This window comes from Crotalus tigris, unplaced genomic scaffold (genome assembly GCF_016545835.1).
Source record: "Crotalus tigris isolate CLP2741 ecotype Arizona unplaced genomic scaffold, ASM1654583v1 scf7180000019078.1875890, whole genome shotgun sequence".
In the NCBI taxonomy this organism is placed as follows: Eukaryota; Metazoa; Chordata; class Lepidosauria; order Squamata; family Viperidae; genus Crotalus; species Crotalus tigris.
The window spans coordinates 777,646-795,244 of record NW_024097364.1 but is presented as its reverse complement, the minus strand read 5'-3'; the positions used below and the strand labels follow the sequence as shown (position 1 = coordinate 795,244).

Sequence of the window (17,599 nt, the reverse complement as noted above, 5' to 3'; positions counted from 1 at the left end):
AAACATCCGAAACGCGAGAGCGCGCGGATTCAAGCATGAATTAGCTCGGCTCTCAGCCGGGTGGGTTTCCTTCATCGATGCGCTCTGCAATCAGGCAGCGACTGTAAATCGGCCAGAGACTACAGTTCTGTAGTACTGACTACTGATTTGGGGGAAGTCGCCGCTGCTCAACAGCTTGGTATTCCTCCAGCAAAGCCAAGGAGAGCGGTTCGATGCGCTCTGTGCTCCTGATCTAGTCCGGAAGGAATCGTATCGGTGCCGCCGCCGCCTCCTCTCGGCTGATGGTGTGAGCGACCCTCTTTCCCCAGGCCGCGGCCTTTCCCGTCGTCCGGCGCCATGAACCTACTCCCCGTTAATCCGCACGGGAATGGGTTGCTCTTTGCCGGCTTCAACCAGGACCACGGTAGGGATCTCATGGGGGTGTGTGGGTGTGTGGGTGTGAGTGAGAGTGAGATCATCTGCTTGCTTGCTTGCCTGCCTGCCCGCCCGCCCGCTGCCCATTTCAGGCGTTTGCGGACAGGGAAAGGCAGGCCTGCTTGTTTCCTTTTCCCCGGGTTCTTGGCTTCTGCTGTTTCTGGGAAGAGCGTCAGTTGCTAGCCCAGTTTCCTAGGAGGAGGTAGCGAGAGGTTGGAAGCGAAGTCAGAGAATTTGTGCAGCATTTCCTTCTGGATCTACTGCTGGGTCTTCGGCACATACTGCGCTCGCCCGGCCTTTTCAGTTGTTGGGAAGGATCTTTTGCCTTTTGCCGCTGCTGCCACTTTCTTTCTGTTTGGGGGCGGTTGTTGGCAGCGTTTGGATGGCACATGTGCTTAATTTAAACTCTGCTGTCCAGTTTTCAGTCCAGTTTTCTGGGCTCGCAAGACATGCCAGGCTGAAAAGCAGTTGACCAGTCTGTGGTCCGGTGACAGAGAATAGACTGGGAGGTTTTACTGGGAACAAGAGGCCAGTTCCCCATTTGCCAGAGGCCAGTGCTAAGTAGAGGAGTCAGCAGGAAGAAAGCCAGAGGTTAGCGGAACTGTTCAGATTTATGGTGAAGAATCAGTCGCACCCATCCCACTCTTTATGATACAGAAATTCTATGTACTTTTCTTCCCTCCCAAGATAAATAAGCTTTTATGAGGCAGAAATAGTAGCATAGGCAGGGCCTGGCTTTTGCTATTTAAGACTATACATATATATACACACACAGGAACTCATTGTTACATGTTTGCTGGGCTTAACCCTCACTTTTTCTTTTCTATAGGGTAATTTAACAGTTCTCTTTTGTAAATACAGTAGGTACCAATCCTGACCTGCAGCTCTTCCTGAATAGAGCCCTACTCTCTTTCTCATGGCCAAGTTAAAGTACTATTCAGTGATTCTTGAGCCAGCAAAAAAGTATGGTGGCCTAAAGTGTGTCACTTCTGTGGCCAATCTCTAGTTTGCCACGCTAACAGAGATAGTGAATGGTACTTAATTTACCGCAGGGCAAGTTTTAAAAGGATTGATGGATCCCTAGATTTAGTTTGTCCTCCCTCTGAGATTCACCTGCTGATGGAAAACAATCATAACTCCCCCTAACGTGAGTTAGATGAGTTTTAGACATGCTTTGAATGGCAGGTTTAGCCACCACTTATCAAGTTGTTCAACTAATAGGCACTAAGGGTGTATCTGGAGTAAGGAAGAAGAGAGTTCTCTCAGTTTTGCTGCAGAATTTTCTGAACATTAATATAATACTTTCTGAAAGAATATATTAAACCCTGTCCCAAAGAGCCTGGCTAGCAGATAACAAACTCAAGGGAAAGCGAAGGAGAAGTAGGAGAAAGCAACTGATTGATAAGGAGTAAGCTCCTTCTTGACTAGGACTGCTGGGGTACCAAAAAGAAGCAGAATGATCAAGGAGTTCAGTTTGCTTGTTTATTTTATTTGTATTTCTGCCTACTCTACAAACCATTCAAGGTGGCATAGAGGACAAATTTAAAAACAGATTGTAACAGTAAAAGTAGAACTCAGTAGCCAGCAGGACCAAATGTCAAAAAACAACCATGGACAACACATGTCTTACAGCTGATTTTGATTTGTTTACTGTGAAAATGACAATAATCACTAGGGATCTACAAAGTATTCTATGTACAAACCATTTCATTCACAGAAGAGCTGATTTCAGGTTGTCTATACCTGACTGAAATACAAGAGTTTTGGATGGGTTTGGTCTGTATATGAAATCAAACAGGGCTATTTTTGTCCTGATGTAGACCAAAACATGATTGTTCTGGGCAGATTGATTTAGGAAGGTAAAGAAATCAAGAACGTGGTTGGCTAAAAGAAGCAGAGGAAGGAAGACACTAAGAAGATAGGCTGACCGGCAATCTGGTGTAATATCTGTATTAGGAGCTACTTCCTTGCAACTGAGACTATTCCAGTAAAGAACACAAACAGTTGTTGCAACAGCTGAGGGAAGGAAAGAAAAGTCCTGCAAAGATTGAAGGAGAGGTGGGCCTGCCAGGTGTGCTGAGAATCTGTGGCAGTGGGAATTAAATGAAGGGAGAAAAAGAAATGTGCTTGTGTGTATGTGTATGTGTGTAGGGCTGCTAAGAAAGGGTGACATACATCAGCCTTGCCTTATATACCCTAAAGTCAAAGGCATCTTCCATATTTTCTGTCATATGTATATCAAAACAGCCAAACTGTTTTCGTTCTGCTAAATTGCAGTCAGTCTGAAAGGATTTGCCTGTACCTCCAGAACCCAATGGTTTCTTCTGGGTTGCATATAAAACATATTTCTAATTTTGTGTATATCTATAATCACCATAATATCTATGCAACAGGCAAAATGGTGCCTCCTCAATTAAAAGAGAGAATACATAACCATGGTGGTCCTACTTCCTGTTGTCAGTGCAGCACTGGACTAGAGCTCTTTCAAAAGAATACAAGATCCATGTTTGAAATACTCATCAGGGTACGGCTGGAGATCTTGCTTGCTAGCTGCTTTATTATGAAAATTGCAGGTATTAAACCAATATTTTTCTGCATGCAAAGTATGCTTTAGCATACCTTGTTCTTTGTCCATTGTTAACAGACAGCATTTATGCCTACTTTGGCAATCCTTTTTTTTAGGATGCTTTGCATGTGGAATGGAAAATGGATTTAGAGTGTTTAATGCAGATCCACTCAAAGAGAAGGAGAAACAAGGTAAGATGGTTCCTCGGTATACATTGCTGCTTTTCAGTTCTAAATAATTCACTGGCATTATGATTTTGAAGAAAATCCAAATAAATGTATGTTGCTCCCAATTAACTTTGCATAAGATTATAGTCTTAAAATATTTGATTGTCAGAGAATTTTAAAACTTGAAGGCAGTTCTCATTAACTATTCATAGAAGTATTGCTTCTTGACTTATAATAGTTATCCATAATGTATAATCAGAAAAAAAACCTCTGAGCACACTAGAAGAGAGAGCAAACATTTTCTCAGAATGAGGCAAACAAAAATGTAGAGTACTGCATGTAAGTTTAAATGTAATGTTAAGTCTGAAGAGAAACTCCCTTTGTTCTACACAAATATTCTGACATTAGAAAATTTTGCATTGAATGTTTTATTTTATACATGCTTCCTGCTCTTCCCCTTAGAATTCCTAGAAGGAGGTGTCGGCCATGTTGAAATGTTGTTTCGCTGCAATTATTTAGCTTTGGTTGGTGGAGGGAAAAAGCCAAAGTATCCTCCTAATAAAGGTATAGTATTGAATATTAAATAGTATTTTTACTCTTGGGTTCAGTCTCAAAAGTGCCACAATGCTCTAACTAAATTGTATTCCTCTCCTGAGTAGTTACAGTTTTAAAAAATGTGAGGGCAATTCTTACATTTTTAAAGGCTACAGTGAAAGCAGTTATTTGTTAGAGCAGACCCTGGTCTGTTGTGCTTCCGATTTATGATTGTTTATGATTTTTATTTATAAATAAATAATAAACAGATGCTATTTATTGCATCTTTTCTTAATAGTATAATACAATAAAAAGTCATAATCTGGTTAGAGAGATGGATTGGACACAAGAGGAAAAATGGAAAAAGTAAGAATAGGATCTGTAAAACTGTAGGAAAAGCTCAAAGAAATGTATGGTATCAAGGCTGGGGAATTTTGAGTTTTGTAAGAGTTATTATAAGTAATAGAAGTTGTAATTTGTTTCTGTTCTGTTGGAAAGTTGGAGTCCAACAACATTTTTGTGAGATATCCCAGAATTAAAAAAACATCTGTCCCAATTTAGAATATGAATCTTTTGTTTTATCTATATAATGAGGTGATCTGGGATTTAACTTCCTAATGGAGCTAGTTTGTCCGTGTTGAAGGTGCTTGTTTTAAAATTAATAAGATACTTCCTTCTCTGCAGTAATGATCTGGGATGACTTGAAAAAGAAGACAGTTATTGAAATAGAATTTTCCACAGAAGTAAAAGCTGTTAAGCTGCGAAGAGACAGGTAAGTGCTCAGAAGGAGTTCGTTTTGATTTGTTCCATTAGTTAGATATTTTTAAGGAAGGAAAAGACTGTGAGTTTTCATTATTTATTAACATACTGAACTGTTTTGAATATGATGGAACAAAGGCAGGAATACTGTACTGATATGCTTCAGCAAACACAAATAATTCTCAACCTTACAGACAGAACCTCTCTGGCAGAAAGATGCATGAGCTCCTGCTTTATGACTACTTCTGATATACTTTTAAGTAATTTTGAAAGCTTTGCTGTAATAGGCTAAAGCAAAAGGAAGAAAATTGGTTCTAGGGTTGGCATAATGCTTTCTGGTACAATCTGAGTGCTGTATCTATGTCAGTGCCTTTTCTTTTCCAGAATTGTCGTAGTTTTGGACTCTATGATTAAAGTTTTCACATTCACACACAATCCTCACCAGTTACATGTCTTTGAAACTTGCTACAACCCTAAAGGTATGTGGTCTCCGTTAACAGAGAAGACATTACGGTCTCCATTGGTTTGTGTTTTGTTGGCATTATGCTTGGGGGGGGGGGTCAATTGATGTTGCTTATTTGGCATGTATTCACTATTCCTAAGACAGCTTGGCATTTTCTAAATCAGTGGTTCTCAACCTGTGGGTCGGGACCCCATTTGGGGTCGAATGACCATTTCACGGGGGTCGCCAAACCATGCTGTCCGCCATTTTTTTCCCTTTTCCCTAGCTGTCCTACTCCCTCTTATTGGTGGCCACACCCACTTGGGGGTCACCACAACATGGGGAACTGTATGATGGGGTCACGGCATTAGAAAGGTTGAGAATCACTGTTCTAAATGGAAAGCAAATGCTCCGTTACTGAGTTCAGTAAGGTATGTCATCCCCATTGCATGTGAGGTGGCATTTATCTTTATCTTGGGGTTTGGGAAGGTTCCACTATCATAGGGCATTAAATGTAATTCTGAGGTTTTGTTACTGCCAGGCCCCAAGAACCAACAAAGACACATGGAATTACATTTAAACAACTTCCTTTATTGCTCCTCACCTTTGGAGAGAAATCTTGCCAAATAAAGCAACTATTTGCATCACTATAGATATACTCTGGGGATCATTAAGGGAGGAATCTCCTTAATGCTTTTTTCTCCCAACCAAACATTCCATGCTTCAGTGCCTCTTTGCCCTCTGGAATGCAGCCCCTCCCTCTTGGAAATCCAGACTACATCCACCACCATTATACAGTTATTAAAAGTTCTGGCTACATAATAATGTCAAGCCATATTATACATATATAAGTATTTTTTTGCTAATCTTAAACCTAAAATTACTAATAGAAGACATATTTATAGTTCAGGTTTGAACTGAGGAGTCCTTGGTATTCCCTCAGCTTGATGATTTCCTTCCAGTCATTTCATTACCAAATGAAGTAGCAAGTGCATTGATGATGTTACCGGGTTTGGTAATAAAACGTCTGCAAGGAAAGCCCCAAACTCAAGAGAGGACCAAGGACCCCACGGTGAACCTAAAGTGTAGCTTACTCTGTGAAATAGCTTATTAGTCTGAGGACATTAAAACTTCTTTAGATGGGATGGTCTGAGAGATACCATAGTAAAAATAGCTCTTCTTTGATACTTGCAATTGTTTATTTTAGGTCTTTGTGTCCTGTGTCCAAATAGTAATAATTCCTTACTTGCATTCCCTGGAACACATACTGGACATGTGCAGATAGTAGATCTGGCAAACACTGAAAAGCCTCCAGTAGATATACCTGCTCATGAAGGAATCTTGAGCTGCATAGCCCTAAATTTGCAGGGAACAAGAATTGCTACAGCATCAGAAAAAGTAAGCAAAAGGTTTTGCTATATGATTAACTAGAGAGCCACATCACCATCTTGAATGTGTTCATATAAATGTTTCATAGTGTCTTGGTAAGAGTCTGCGTATCATTCTTAGATGTCTTTCTTTCCTTTCTTTCTTTCTTTATCTATCTATCTATCTATCTATCTATCTATCTATCTATCTAACATTTATAGGCTACCCATCTTATCTCAAGGTAACTCTGATAGTTTATAATCATAAAAATATAAAAACTATATAAACTAAAATCAATAAATAAGTTAATATAAGATCCAGAACACTGCGGCCCAATTAAAAAATGGGGAGGGCAGGAGCAGGATGGGGGGAGGAAGTGGGATCCATTGTTAATCAACCACCTCCACTGTGATACTTTCCCACTGGGGCCCCCAACCTAACTGGCAGGGCCAGGTCTTTAGGCTCTTCTGGAAGGTCAGGAGGGTTGGGGCTGAGGGTGTGAGGGGCAAGATATTCCACAGGGCAGGTACAGTGGCAGAGAAGGCCCTTTTCCTGGATCCCACCAGTCAGAACAATCAGTGGGCCACCCTTATATTCCAGGCTGTCACCCAGACTTCAGCAGTTTATACTTTTAGCATTGGAGAAATGGGAAATCAATCTCTAAGATCTCTGGATTATGGTAAATTGACAAGAGTGCCAAACTTCCAGTTAGGAGCCATTGTTAGGTCTAAGTTAAATTGATCTGGAATGGCTTTTGTCTATTCTTTGTGTATGGTAGTCTGTCTAAGTGATTCCACTGTTATCAACCTCCAGTTTGATCTACTCTTCACTGTTTTACAAAATATATTATTTATCTCATGCAGGTGTAAGGCTATATCAGTTTAATACTTCGGTTTACGAAAATCTTTACTTTTAAAGCCAACTTCATCTGTGTCATTCATGTAACATTTCCTGCACGGTCCTTTGGCGTTGTTCAGTGAGGATTGTTGTTCATTAGACAAGCACCTGCTCGCAGCTTCCTGCCAGCTTCCAACAACCAAAGTCAGAGGGGAAGCTGGCAAGAACTTGCAAGTCCCAGCAGGCAGATAAGTGGTTGCTTCCAGATGGTGGGGCTCTGTGAGGGGTGAGGGAGATGTGGCACCAGCACTGTGGTGTTTGGGGTGGCTGCTGCCAGGGAGAGGAGCTGCAGCATGTGTGCCCTGGGGCTTGAGATGGCGGCTGCTAGGTGGGAGAGTGGGAGTAATGGGGGAGGCATGAATAGTGCAGTGGGACTTGCACTGGCTGCTTCAGGGGAAGAATGGGTGCGCAAGTGGTCAGGTAGGATGTCTCAGTGATCACGGAGATGCAGTGCAAGCATAGCGAGGCTTGAGAAAGGTGCTCGAAGGTATGTGGGTGGTCAGCTATCGTGAAAGGACTGGGGGAGGTTCATGGGTGGGTGAGACTTACCCAAGCAACTTGCAACCTTCCCTTGACTTTGCTTGTGGGAAGTCAAAAAGATAGATTGCAAATTGTGACCGTGGGACACTGCAACTGTCTGGTTACCAAATGCCTGGATTATGATCGTGTGACTGCAGGGCTGCTGGTATGGTTGAAACTTTGAAGACCGGTTGTAACCACTAGTTGATCAGCGCCATAGTAACTTTGAGCAGTCACTGAACAAGTGGTTGTTAACCGACGACTGTCTGTTTACAGGTAAACTGGAAAAGAATTTTAAGGATTTTGAATTGGATTGTATCTAGGGGCACCAAGATTTAATTTCCCAGTTGTGCATTAAGTTCATTAAATGACTTTTGGTCAGTATTTGTCAGTGAAGACCACCTTGCAGAGTTGTTAAGATAAAATGGAGGTGAACCCTGTATATAGAAATTGCATTTAGATTTATATACCACCCTGTGGCATTTTACAACACTCTCTGGGCAGTTTACAATGTAGAGCAGGCAAATTACACTGCCGGCCCACGGGCCGGATGCGTCACGACGAAACCGCGCCCACCCCATTGCCGACAATGGGGAAAAAGTCACAATACATTGTGTGACATCACATGACGTCGCGAGTTTGACATGCCTGATGTAAAACATTACGTATTTGCATATTACCCCCAACAATTTGGGTCCTCATTTTACAGAAGGGTGAAAAGCTTCAAGATTGAATTCCAGGCTGTGGGTAGAGTTTGCCTGCATTACTGCATTTAACCAATGTGCCATCAGGGCTCTGTGTATAATACTGAAATCTTCACAGGCAACTCATTATAAATGTAAAAGGTAAATGAAGTTAAACATCGGTCTGTTTTGATCAGTTTGACTAGATCAGCTGGTCACTAAATTTTGTGGTGATGGGTAAACTTGGAGAATGTTCACAGATGTCTGTTCTGAGAGTTTCTGATCAGTAACACAGCACCAATTTTCCTTAAAGGCAAAAGCAAAAATCACCCCTTACCCTAAACATTCCTTGGAAATGGGGCTTGAGCTCTGATATGTTTGCAAATTCATTCTTGATGTTGATGTTCCAACATCCATTTTACTGAAGGCAGTAAAAGGAAATTAAGGCAAGATGTATTTTGTGGACAATATATGGCTATCAGGCAGAGTATGTAAGAGCCGAGGTGGCGTAGCAGTTAGAGTGCAGTACTGCAGGCCACTTTAGCTGACTGTGTTCAGCAGATCAGCGGTTCAAATCTCACCGACTCAAGGTTGACTCAGCCTTCCATCCTTCCAGGGTAGGTAAAATGAGGACCCAGATTGTTGGGGGCAATGTAAATATATATATACATTGCTTACTGGTGTACACCACTTAGAGAGTGCTTGCACTTAAAGTGATATATAAGTCTCATAAATAAATAAATTAATTAAAAAGACTGAAGAATCGATTGGTTTAGTATCGTTTTCCACAACTTCAAAAATTGTTATTGTTTTTCAAGGGGACCCTTATAAGAATATTTGATACTTCATCTGGGCATCTAATTCAAGAATTGCGCAGAGGATCTCAGGCTGCCAATATATACTGGTAAGTTTTGCTTTGCTGAGTAATCACTAGAGAATTAGAGAATGTGGGAGTGAAGGGGAATTTTTAACTGCACATGGAGAGGATGGTTCCCGTGATTTTGAATGTAACCTATTTAAATATCATGCCATTTTCATTTATGATTTGTTAACATTTAAAATTATTTATTGATTCAAATTTGTCCTAGCTGCCCAATTCCAACAGATCAACAGTTAAGTAAGAAGTAAGATATCTTTAAAAAGCAACTTGTTCCGTGACAAACATGAGATAAAGAGATATGTTGCTTCTGATCTCTCCATTAGTATAAACTTCAACCAAGATGCTTCTCTTATCTGCGTATCAAGTGACCATGCCACAGTGCACATTTTTGCAGCAGAGGATCCCAAGAGAAATAAGCAATCAAGGTAAGGAGCTGAGACTGGATCTAGCAGGACTTATGTCTAGTTAAAAATGACTGAGAAAGTTTTGTAGAGGTTATTTGCCATGACAGTGAAGGGAAACCTTTATGCAGCTTACAAGATACTAAAAACATTTCCAGATCTCCCTTCCACATCTCACTTTTTGATGGAAACTGTTCCTGAACATACGCTGTTTTTTCTGAAAATGTATTTATTAATCAATATTTCATTTACAAACGGTTAAAGTATATTTCATCTTCCTTTCAACTCATTTGCCTTTATTAGAGCATTTGTGTGATTACTCTTGCTCTTAGCTGTAAATGCTATGATTTCTCCAATATTCTTAAAAACATGCTCTTTTTCCTCTTGATATTTTTGCTATATTTATTGATATTCTTGAGGTCCTCTCTTGTTCTTTTCGTATTGACATATTGAATCTCTACTTCAAGTTGTCATGTATCCTCCTTGCTGCCCAAAGCTTCCTCTTTTTTGTCAGTTGATTCAATTACATTCCCTTGAAGATTTCAGTTCATAGTTGAGTGTATGCCAGACATGTCAAACTTGCGATGTCACATGACGTCATGCAACGTATCGGAGCTTTTTTGCCATTGCCGGCAGTGGGGTGGGCATGGCTGTGGTATGATAAAACTGGCCCGCGGGCCAGCAGTTTGACACCCCTGGTGTATGCAATGCTAGCCTTAACTTTGAATTTGATTTTACTGTTCCAATAACATTTGCACAGTTAAGGTTAATGCAACTCCTATGATTGTTTCTGGAGATGCCAGAAATTACATTCTCTCTTTTTTATTATTATTATTAAAAAGTTTTTATTTTCCATTTATTCATAATTCAATTAAAATAAATTCCTAACCATTGGTACCGCCTGCCCATTCCCCCCAGGCTGCGTCCACCCTCTCTAATCCTTCCCTACTTCCCTCCTCTTTCTCTCCTCCCCTCCTACTCTCTTCCCCTCCCCTTCTCCTCTAACCATCCTACTTCCTCCCTACTCCTTCCTCCCTTCTCATCCCTCTCACACACATGAACGCAGCATAGGGGAAATGCCCAAGCATTTACCATGACTATATTATCATCACCCACCCACCCTCAACCCTCTCCCCCTCGCTTCCCAGAGCAGAGTACAGGGTTATTAATAAGAAAGTTAACAATAATAAAAAAAGAAAAGAAAAAAAAACATCATACTTAACCTTTAACTCCCCTTAAATTAAGTCATATAAACAAATCTCTACAACAGTTACTATAAAATTTACTCATAAAATAAATAAAACTTTATAGTCCCATATTTTTTCTGAATATAATCTATCCATCTTCTCCATACAATAATATATCTTTCTTGTGTATGATCCTTCAAATAAGCAGAAATTTTTGCCATTTCTGCAAAGTTAGAAACTTTAAATATCCATTCTTCTAAAGTAGGCAACGAGTCCTTCTTCCAATACGAGCCTACTAATAACCTTGCTGCAGTTAATAAATTCAACATTAAAGTAGTTTCTTTGTCATTTAAATCCACAAAGATACCCAATAGGAATAATTGAGGGGTGAACTTTATCTTCCTTTTAAAAATCTTTTGAATGTTCCACCAAATCATAATCCAAAAAGCCTTTACCTTTTTACAATTCCACCAAACATGAAAATATGTCGCATCCATATTACCACATCTCCAACATTTGGGTTGTAAATTTGGATACATACAAGATAATTTTTTAGGATCTAAATGCCATCTGTAAAACATTTTATAAAAATTTTCCCTCAAATTTTGAGCTTGTGTAAATTTAACATTTCTAATCCAAATTGTCTCCCATAAGTCCAATGGGATCGGATCCTGGATATTCTGAGCCCATTTAATCATACAATCTTTAACCAATTCTGTTTCAGAGTCTAATTCTATTAAAGCATTGTAAATTCTTTTTATATGGGCCTGACTCTGATCTTTAATCTGAATAACCAGATTTCCATCTTCTAGTGTTATTCCTTTCTTATCTACAGTCTACCTGTCCACTATTCGTAAATATTGAAACCATGACTGTAGAATATTTTCTTGCCTTAATACATCTAGAGATTTTAAATGCCAATCCGAACCTGACCAAGTTAATAATTCTTTATACAAAATTTTATCAAAGTTCATCCCCTTAGAAATCTCCTCAATTGCATGTCTAGGAATCCCCCAGATAGGTATTTTATAGTTTAACCTATAATAATACTTTTTCCAAACTCGAAGTAAGGCACTCCTCAAAATATGTGATTTGAAAGCCCGGTCCACTTTCTTATTAAAAATTAAATATGCATGCTAACCATACATTAAAACCCACCCTTCAAGAACAAGAATATCGTTATTTGTTAAAATAAGCCAATCTCTTATCCAAGTTAAGGCAGCTGCATCATAGTATAATTTCAAGTTAGATGCTTTAAGTCCTCCTCTTTCTCGGGCATCTTGCAAAATCTTAAACTTAACCCTTGGTTTTTTCCCCAGCCCAAATGAATTTATTGATACCCTTCTGCCATTCCTCCAAATTTACATCTTTTTTAAAAATAGGTATCATCTGAAACAAGAAAAGAAACTTTGGTAGAACATTCATTTTTACAGCTGAAATTCTCCCCAACAGTGAAAATTGCAGTTTTTTCCAGTCATTTAAATCCTTTTGCACTTTTGCCCATAGTAATTCAAAATTATTTTTATACAATTTTCCATTTGAGGCAGTTAAATATACTCCCAGATATTTAACCTTTTTCACCATCTGAAAACCTGTGGCTTTAACCAAACTTTCCTTGTCATTGGCTAACATATTCTTAGATAATATCTTAGTCTTATGGTTATTGACTTTAAAACCAGAAACTTTTCCATACTGTGTTATAAGTTCTAATAGACAATCAACCGCTCTAATCGGTTATTCCAAAATCAAAACCAAATCATCCGCAAAAGCCAGTAATTTATACTCATTTTTTCTTATCTTTATGCCCTTGATTACCGTTGATTCTCGAATCTGGATTAACAAAATCTCCAGTGTCAAAACAAATAACAATGGAGATAATGGACATCCTTGTCTTGTCCCTTTTTCAATATTAAAAGTCTCAGTCAATCCCCCATTAACAACAATTTGAGCAGATTGTTGCTGATATATAGCTTTAAGTGCATGTAAAAAATTATCCCCAACATTCATTTTCTCTACCAGTGAGAATAAGAATTGCCAATCTAATTGATCAAAGGCTTTTTCAGCATCCAAAAATATAAAAGCCACAGGAATCTGATTGTTCTTATCCAAATACTCAATTAAGTTAATAATTTGTCTAACATTATATTTCATGTATCGCCCTGTTAAGAATCCTGATTGATCACTGTGAATCAAATCCTTCATAACCTGCATTAATCTATTTGCCAAATTTTTTGTAAAAATCTTGTAATCTACATTTAATAATGATATTGGCCTATAATTCTTAGGCTCCGTAAGATCTTGATCCTCCTTCGGAATCAATGATAGCACATCAGTATTTTCAAAAACACTACATTACATTCTCTTTTAATTGCTGGAACTTGTTTATCGTACACCTGGCTTGAACAGAAAATCCAGATTGCTGATAAGGGATGGTCGTAGGAAACGTATGCATCTACATTTACAGCAGTTTCACTGATTACTAACTACCAGTATGGTTTCTGATTCAAGTGCAAGTTCACACACACACACACGTGTTCACACTATTAACCTTCTTTCTAGCCCTCTCCCATTCTGAAAATCGGAGAAATATCTTAATTTTTATTATTGCATGTTATGCTGTTGTCCACTAGGGCTCTGCAGCAATCCAGCCATGAAGGGAAAAGCTGATTCAAGAACGTATGTAGGTGCATATATAGGCACCTAGGAGCATCTCCAGAAACCAAAAGGAACTTTTTGTCTCATGTGAGCCCAAGAAAAGACAATCACCTTTTCTCCTTTGCATCTGGATCACTATATGATCCTGGCTGCCATAAGTGGGCAAGATTTTGGTACTAAGTTAATTTATTTGCTGAAAGCAACTACTGTTTCCTACCCTGGATGGTACATTGTTAACTGTATTATGTGATTTCCTTTGTTTGTCAGCCAACTTTGGCACTATTTATACATAAAAGTTGGGATGGTAATTAAGTTTATATAACCAATAAATAACTGAAATTAGCAGCAGCTGCTAGCATCTATTTTATTTTTGTGCTTGACTTCAGTAGGTACTCAAGGAATTTTTTTTTAATCTCCTAGCTTAGCATCAGCCAGTTTCCTGCCCAAATATTTCAGTTCCAAATGGAGTTTTTCCAAGTTTCAAGTTCCCTCGGGCTCTCCCTGTATCTGTGCCTTTGGAACAGAGCCGAATTCTGTCTTAGGTAAGGGTCCTGATTTAATATATATTAAATATTTATAAATATGTATTTATTTTATATATATATATATATATATATATATATATATATATATATATATATATATATATATATATATATATATATATATATGAGAAAACACACACACACACACACACACACACACACACACACACACACACACACACACATATTTGAAGTCTGAGAGTCCAATATAAAAAGTTACATGAATTATCAAGCTGTTAGGATAGAGCAAGCCATGCAGTAAAATGGAGGTCAGTATAAATAACCCTGAGAATTTAACTTGATGTTTGCTGATGCTCAATGCTGACATCTTCTTCTTCTTCACACCTTACATTGCAAATGTGTGATTTCTATAATTGTTTTCATAGTAATGATTTGAAAAGCCTCCGTCTCCCTCTTTTTCTAGCAATCTGTGCAGATGGCAGTTACTACAAATTTTTATTCAATCAAAAAGGGGAGTGCTCCAGAGATGTCTACGCTCAGTTTCTAGAAATGACTGATGACAAACTTTGACTGGACTGTTGGAAGTATGGTTTGGTGGGGGAAGTTATCAGAATCCCCATCCCAATTCTTCTCCTGTTGAAGAGACAACTTCTGATGTACTATTTTGATGGCACTCTTCAAGATGGGACTGACCTGGCCAACAATTGGAACAAGGCAAAGGACTGATAATGTTAGCTCTCCACAGTTGGTTGTAAGTGTTACTTTGGCAGCTGCTGCTCTTTTCCTCTTCAAGTTTCTATATGAGGGTTCTCCCTGTTAAGTATCATGAAACTTAGTACCTGCCACCTTATAAAGCTGGAAAGAAAAGTTAGTAGAGTTTTGATGAGTTGAAGACTTTTCAGATTAGATTCAGCAGGCAGGTTAATTGGAAATGGCACCCCAGTCATTTGTAGCAGCAGCTTTTGCCTTTACAGATATTGTTTCCTCCTGATTCCCAGAAAGAAACTGTAGCAAAGTTGCTCTGAGTTGCAATTACTGAAAAATAGATCAAGTCTGTTTCCATATTGCTGTGAATAGGTATTCATGTCATGTATCAGAGGTGCCAAATATTCTATTGCAACCAACATCAAGCACTGTGAACTCAGTGATTCTGCCAGGTAAGAAGTGTCAACAAAGAGGACTTACAAGGCTGTGTTGTCTCCATCTAGAATGTAATCATTCCATACTATTAAAATCTAGTCCTTTGTGTAGTGGTACTTAAGTTGGGAAAGAAAAGGGTAATAATAAAGTTCTGTGATAGGCAACAGATGCCAGGTTCTGCTTCTATAGCCTCCAAGACGTATGTATTCAGAACACACTAAATTGATGCCTTTTAGAACTATAAGGTGATAAAGGGACATGCCTAATTTTTCAAAACCCTTGGAATACATGTATGCGACCACTTAATTTTAAAGTATCACCTTACAGCAGTTTCAATTTCATTTGCACACATGCTTCAAAATTTATTGAAGGCTTAATGCATTCAGCTGCAAAGCATCCAAACTTTTCACTTAATTAAAACCTATACTCCAATGTGGGTTTGCATGTTGCATTTAAATGTGTACTTAATCATGAAAGTTATTTTGCACATCTTTTGTAATATTCTTTAATTAAAAGTGACTAATTTACTGTATTCAGTTAATGGTAGCAAAGCTGATGCTAATTTTACTTTTCTTATAATTTTTGTAGACTTGTGTTATATTGCCTGAGAGATTCATGTCCCGTCATCCATAGCCAGCTCCCACTTAGTACCCAAGATTCAGACCTCCCAAAATTTTTAGGAAGAACCACTTTCTTATTCTTTATTAAAAACACGAAGTTCTTCCTTGCTACAAGATTGAGAGAAAGAAGTCAAGAAAGACAAATCTCACTTTTTACAGATGGGGATTTTATTTCATGAATTTGCAAATTCATCTTGAAAGTAATAGTCTGCTCATACTTTGAAGGGACTGAGTAGAAATGCTGTGTACAATCAAAGTAATGTGTTGATGAACTTGGGTTTTACGCTTCCAAAGGGAAAAAAACTGTTCTTGAAGTAAGCAAGGGTTAATGTGCTGCAGTGAAAGCTGTCTGAAGTTCAACTGCAAGTTACCAATTGCCATCCACACTGCAATCAGCACTGGTTTGTAAATAAACCTTATTTAATCTCTAGATAGGGTATTCACGGCATGCTAAGCCAGGTTTAGCTACAACTATCTCACCAAATGGTGTAAACACAGCCAGTTACAGCTCTTTAAAAAAAAAAAGTGGGATGGCCTAAGCAAGATCAGAGCTATTTCACAGGCACTGAGAATGAACCTCTCCCAATCTTGGTCTCCCCAGTTTACCCTCTGCCTTCTAGGGACTGAAATACAAAGAAAAGCAGCCACTCTTGCTTCTCTGTTTTAGAGACCCAAGACTAAATCACTAGAGTTATAGATTGCTTTTCATTGTACTTGGAATTGTTTGCATTCCAGAATTCTTATTGATGGGAGAAGGCTTTTAAACATTAAATACAGCTATTTAGATGACAGAGCCGTTGTTCTGTTCTCTAAATTTAAAGCATGAATACAAACATTCATTTATTCATATAAAACATTAAAATAATTCAATGTAACTAGTGTAATCTGTTTGCCAGGTTTGGATTCACACTAAGAATACATGATTTAAATTCTCAAATTACATTTGCTAAAATTACATTTTTGCTAAAATTTACACATCCAATTTAGATAATCCCCCCCCCCCAATATATAAAGTGTAAAAGCTCTTCAGGAGTGTTTCTGTTTATGTGACCTCGGATGCCTAAGAGCCAGACCAACTACAGGCCATTTTAAGACCAACAATGTTCATACATAGTCAAGTCATTCTGCCTAGTTCATAATCCACACAGTAACTTGTCCCAACTCTTTAAGTAAACGAGGCTTTTTTTAGAACAAATTATATTGGCTTAACTTAGAGTAACTGCCATTTGTGATCAATGTTGATTATATATTCTGAGTTGAGCTTAAATGGAAATAATTTGGATAAAGGAGACACAGTAGTGGTAGTCAGGTTCACCAGGTAAAATGACTTAACATCTGAATATGCTAGCCATTGGGTTCATATCATTGCATTAAGCCATTGTATGGTTTGTTTTGTGTTTTAGCATATGTGAACCCATCCAATTGTGATTTATTCAGACAATTCAAATTGCCTGAAACAAGAGATTGTTTAATGAATGGTAACGGAGAAAGACCTTGCACATTATTTCCCTCAATAAAATCATGCTAGGAGTGAGATGCAACTTCTTATTGGATTATATGTAGTTGGTTTTGCAGTGTAACAATGATTTACAGTAAGTAGCATGTATATTTATGGGCACTATCCAATTCAAGTCGTATCCAGACCCATAAGGGGGTAAAGGGATACAAATGATAAAATCTGTTTGCTATCACCAGATAAACACCAAGACATGTATTTATCAGATTATCAGAATCAAAAACATAATTGTGACATGATTATATCACCTACTGCTATTGACATTAATGCATTGTTAGATTGGATTCATGCATTGTGGTAATTCATAATGAAGTTTATTTAACTTTAGCTTAACATACAGTACAA

General features: G+C 38.4%; 1 protein-coding gene across 3 annotated transcripts; it reads left to right on the top strand.

Annotated features, from left to right (window-relative positions):
• Positions 1-126: 126 nt before the first annotated feature.
• Positions 127-16,263, top strand: WDR45B (WD repeat domain 45B). Of its 3 annotated transcripts, none has more exons than XM_039359511.1 (10): positions 129-403; positions 3,097-3,171; positions 3,610-3,711; positions 4,366-4,453; positions 4,825-4,919; positions 6,090-6,280; positions 9,168-9,253; positions 9,553-9,654; positions 13,898-14,014; positions 14,442-16,263. In XM_039359511.1, exons 1-10 carry the CDS (start codon positions 337-339, stop codon positions 14,533-14,535), a joined length of 1,017 nt encoding a protein of 338 aa, XP_039215445.1. In that variant the 5' UTR covers positions 129-336; the 3' UTR covers positions 14,536-16,263. The 3 variants fall into 3 exon arrangements, with proteins under 3 accessions (XP_039215446.1, XP_039215445.1, XP_039215444.1); XM_039359510.1 differs by having other exon boundaries at positions 138-403; positions 13,893-14,014; XM_039359512.1 differs by lacking the exon at positions 13,898-14,014 and having other exon boundaries at positions 127-403.
• The last annotated feature ends 1,336 nt before the right edge of the window (positions 16,264-17,599 follow it).

Bases quoted from the DNA above. Each gene is read 5' to 3' on its own strand.
- WDR45B (XM_039359510.1), top strand. From the start codon at position 337: ATGAACCTACTCCCCGTTAATCCGCACGGGAATGGGTTGCTCTTTGCC. The intron at 6,281-9,167 runs GTAAGCAAAAGG...TTGTTTTTCAAG, and splicing joins TTGCTACAGCATCAGAAAAA to GGGACCCTTATAAGAATATT. The intron at 14,015-14,441 runs GTAAGGGTCCTG...CTCTTTTTCTAG, and splicing joins AGAGCCGAATTCTGTCTTAG to CAATCTGTGCAGATGGCAGT.